Source organism: Triticum dicoccoides, unplaced genomic scaffold, assembly GCF_002162155.2.
Source record: "Triticum dicoccoides isolate Atlit2015 ecotype Zavitan unplaced genomic scaffold, WEW_v2.0 scaffold178415, whole genome shotgun sequence".
NCBI classification, from domain to species: Eukaryota; Viridiplantae; Streptophyta; class Magnoliopsida; order Poales; family Poaceae; genus Triticum; species Triticum dicoccoides.
Window position 1 is genome coordinate 517 of NW_021224848.1, and position 4591 is coordinate 5107.

The 4591-nt window shown below is 40.1% G+C and overlaps 1 protein-coding gene across 1 annotated transcript; it reads left to right on the forward strand.

Annotated features, from left to right (window-relative positions):
• Window positions 1-233: 233 nt before the first annotated feature.
• Window positions 234-4539, forward strand: LOC119344657 (dihydrolipoyllysine-residue acetyltransferase component 2 of pyruvate dehydrogenase complex, mitochondrial-like; the record flags this gene model as incomplete). Its single annotated transcript, XM_037615033.1, has 12 exons — window positions 234-335; window positions 962-1035; window positions 1118-1215; window positions 1584-1624; window positions 2015-2070; window positions 2181-2255; window positions 2354-2446; window positions 2565-2813; window positions 2895-2967; window positions 4084-4160; window positions 4248-4333; window positions 4429-4539. Coding segments are annotated over exons 1-12 (1133 nt in total), but the record flags the coding sequence as incomplete, so codon positions are not given.
• Window positions 4540-4591: the final 52 nt, after the last annotated feature.

Below are 4591 nucleotides of genomic sequence, written 5' to 3' on the forward strand. Positions count from 1 at the left end.
GCCCCTGAGATAGTAACCGTGTGCAACTGTTTGGTACATTCCTCATCCGATTACTTGTCGTTATGTCCCACTGGCTGACTCTCTATGGCCGTTGCCTCTCATCTCTGATGTAAGCTTAGTAACCGCGTAATAACCATGGGTTACATTTCTTGTGCATCTAATTACCTGTCGATGCGTTTAAGTTGTGAACACGCCATTGGCTAACTATCCGTGGCTTTGCCGTCTGCTTTTGGTAATGCAGCTGCGGAGCTTGCGGAATGCTGTAGATTGCGAGCGCACCAGCCTTGCTCGCTACTTCTCTACTGGTTCTGGGTCCTCTGCCGTAAAGGAAAATGGTATGCTTGTTTCTCGCCATTTTATGCTTGATCCTTATTTCTTCCAGTGATTACTATGCCTCTGTGATCTGTTTTAGAATTAAGTTGGAGACGCCCTGTCCGATGACTTACTATTGCTATAACTCTTATGTTACCCATGCATGTAAGTGTCCTGTTACTGGCTAGTTGTGCCTGTGCTTGCTGTTTGATATTGGTTGCCCCAGATCCTCTAGAAGACCATGCATGCTTCTTCTTTTTTCTCAGTCAGCTTGGGGTATAACAAACAGTATTTTATAATGTGCAGGGTCTAGTACATAGGTATATAACATGAACCATAGTTGATTGGTATGCTTACATTTTTACAAACAAAAGATGACAATGTAGATTAAGTAGATGTGTCATTCTTGTTTCCAGTGCCATTACTCTCTTTACTATTCTTTGTATTCCCACTAGACATGCTTCAGCTGACTGAGTTAATCCCTGTTATTTATATTATGGTGTGGTTTGTCATCTATCTACTTTAGATGTGCCCCTGCTGTTTACTGCAGTCAGTAGCTCTCTTTATTTCTCTGGGAATTTACGTGCACAGTGAGAAGTGTGTGTGTCACTATTGGTGATATATAATCTAGTCCTTATGGTTTCTGCAGGTGTTGAGAAAAGAATTGGAGGCGCCAGATTTTCTCAGTACAAGCAACCTGGGAAAGAGCCCGAGACCTTCAAGGTTATGTCCCTGTAAATTCTGCTCTGTAATTGAAATCCTACCATCTTGTCCTGAGATTCTAATTTCTTGTTCTATTTTTCAGGTGTCACTAGGAGGAGTAAACGGAAGCTCCACTTGTAGAAGAATGCTCATCAACCGTGCCCCAAGTGCTGTTACTGGCCTCAATGGTTCATTGTCATGGTATAGTGTGATTTTCTTGTTACACCGTTGCTGCCTTTACATTTCTGCGTGCCAATGTATCAAAGGATAACCACCTTCAAAAAAGGGGAACATTAACTTGAAATATTTGACAATTAATTAATATAAATCATGAAAAAACCAACCGTATCTTGCAAAAAGTCGTTGCATTCCTCACCACTTTTCAGTCATATACATGAAGAGTGATTTACTTTTCTATAGCACAATAGCTAACCCAGTTTATGATTGGAGTTTTCGTTGTCCATTTAGAGTGGTTCCTATCAGAAATGCGCGATGGCTGTACTCTTTCCTTTATAATGTACAAGAATACCACTTTGAAGGTGTTTGTCTTTTTTGTTGTCCTTTTTCAGTGGGCGAGTAGCTTCAGCAAGGTCTTTCTCAAGTAGTGCAGGTACTCCCGCACCCGCTCTTGGATGTTCGTTTATGCCCTTTGAATCAAATAACATCATTCGATAACCAGAAATTGTGAATCTTGTAACAGATTTGGTATCTTTTTTCGGGCAACTATTATGCCAGAAGGCTGCCTTCCATCCATATCTAAGCATTACAACATATTAGGATTTTTTCCACATCTATTTCCATATAAAATTTCAGGGTAGTTCTCTTTCATGCCGCATCTAAGCATTTTGTTTGCTTTGTACAAAAGTTATAGTATCTTGAATTCTGGGTCCCACATCTCCGCCATCATTTTGGTTCCTGTATCACAATTCTTTGAGAACCCCAATTAGTATAGCATAAGCCAGATCCCATATCAGATGTCCTAACATACTGCTTATTCCAGACCTGCCACCACATCAAGAAATTGGGATGCCATCACTGTCACCTACAATGACTGAGGTATTTGTCATCCAAAGTTATTATTATAATAATGGTTAGATTGAACCCAGAATTTCTGTGTCTCTATTCCTTAAAATTATAGTACAATATGATACTTGTATTGTCTGCAGGGAAACATTGCCAAGTGGATTAAGAAGGAAGGAGACAGAGTCTCACCTGGTGAAGTTCTGTGTGAGGTGGAAACGGTAAGATTCTTCATCTCCAAGTTCCATATTCTTAGTCAGCACATACTTACAGCTGCAGCAGAAGCTAAATAACATCTGTATGCATTTCATCTAATTAGGATAAAGCCACGGTAGAGATGGAGTGCATGGAAGAGGGCTATCTTGCTAAGATTGTTCAGGGTGATGGTGCCAAAGAGATTAAAGTTGGCGAGGTATGCATTTACTGTCCAAAGAACCTATAATTGTCTGCCTATTATTTCATATTGCAGTACTACTGCTTGCATGTTTTGCTGACATATATTGGTTGCATTATGTGGCCTATGATCTTAGGTCATCTGTGTGACCGTGGAAGAAGAAGGTGACATCGAAAAGTTTAAAGATTACAAACCGTCGGCTGCAGATGCGCCTGCTGCTCCTTCAGAATCAAAGGCTACACCAGAACCTGCAGCGCCAAAAGTGGAGGAGAAAGTACCTGCCAAGGCTCCTGAACCAAAGGCCCCAAAGGCCGGAAAAGCTTCTCGATCTGGTGATAGAATATTCGCCAGCCCCCTTGCAAGGAAATTAGCAGAGGATAACAATGTAAGTCTTTATTTGAGTTAGTCTAGGTAGTTGCTGTATGCAGTGCAGTCAATGAAAACATGGATGTGTTCTTTCAAACAGGTTCAACTGTCAAGTGTAAAAGGCACTGGTCCTGATGGCCGTATTCTGAAGGCAGACATTGAAGATTACTTGGGTATGCTATTTTCTCCTCTAATTGCATTCCTGAGATTGATGAATGGTTCTTTGATCTAATCTAGTATCTCTTGCTTGTAGAAACTTAGTATAATGACTGCTTGAGTAAATCTTCAGCATTGACCATTATACAAATTGAATTTTAACTAGACATTTACCTGGCTATGCACTTGATCTTAAATCTTGATGTCTGTTGATTTGGAGGTTTTTTTGGTTGTACTATGTTGTTGACTTGCCGTGTAGTTGTGTGTTCTTGTTAAGTGTGATTTTCTAGAGCTCAGAGAATTGATTTTTGACACATTTAATTGCATGTGCATGCCAAATTAGGTTAACTAGTTATGCAAAATACAGTCTACTACTTACTGACCTTCCAAGCTATGTGGTACATGCTAGTGCATTTCATTTCATGTGTGCTTAGAAAATGGAACTCCGTAGAGCTGGACTTGTTCTCCAAAAGACTACATATATGAGTGTCTATGGTTACAGGATTTTGTAATTAATGCGCATCACATACACTTCTCGTGCTATCTGCTAGCTATCCTAGAGTCCTGCAAATAGCAGCAGTTGGGAGTCGCTGAGCCGGAAACTTTTCTGGAAAAAAAGTTGCAACTCTTACGCGTGTCATCCATACTCCTTTTTGGCCTGTGCTTGCTCGTATCCATGGACAGCATCAACCAAATCAATCCATGTTCAGAAAACCTTTGCATTGTGATCTGAATTAGCTTGACTGATGTTCAAGTTTTGCCACTGAAATTCATTTGTAGTCTGCTGTTGCTCTTTAAGGCGATCACATACACAATTGGATGTCGTAAAGACCTCTATACCCGCTCTCATAAAAAACAACTCCATGCTTTTTATGTGCCATTCTTGATTCTGTTCCTTTTTCTTTTTCATCGCGTGAGTTTTCTACTGCAAAGTGTGGACGAATTGCGTAGTATTCAATTTTTTTACCAGCATTCTATTGAGATCCAAGTAAAATTTCTGAACTAGGCTTGATCCCTTCCTCTAGGGGCATGCAGCCCATTATGTCATGCATTTAGCTTTGCTTCTATTATGTGAATCAAATGGGATCCAACCAGTGTCTAATGATTATTTTTGCTTAACAAATCTTTTGTAGCCAAGGGTGGCAAGAGTGAGTCTTTCGCAGCTTCAGGATTAGATTACACTGATATTCCAAATGCGCAGATAAGAAAGGTATGTTTCAGCATTGAAGAATGCTGCTGAGACTTTTTTTCGTTGATCCTATCTGCCTTGTAGTGTTTTAACTCTTATTCTTTTCAGGTTACTGCAAACCGCCTCCTAGCTTCTAAACAAACCATCCCACATTACTACTTGACAGTTGACACACGTGTCGACAAACTTATCAAGTATGTTTCAGGCCTGATTTTGTAAAACTTGCAGTGGATAATTTTAGTACCGAACTTTTGTCTAAAGAAGAGTTTTTCATTTTGTTGTGCTACAGGTTACGAGGGGAACTGAACCCACTGCAGGAAGCATCTGGTGGAAAGAAGATATCTATTAACGACCTTGTTATAAAGGTACTCACCGGTTCTTATACGTACATTGTTGCCTTGTAAGTCGTATTGGGCTCATGTGGATTCTGTGATCTCCAGTTTTAAATTTAC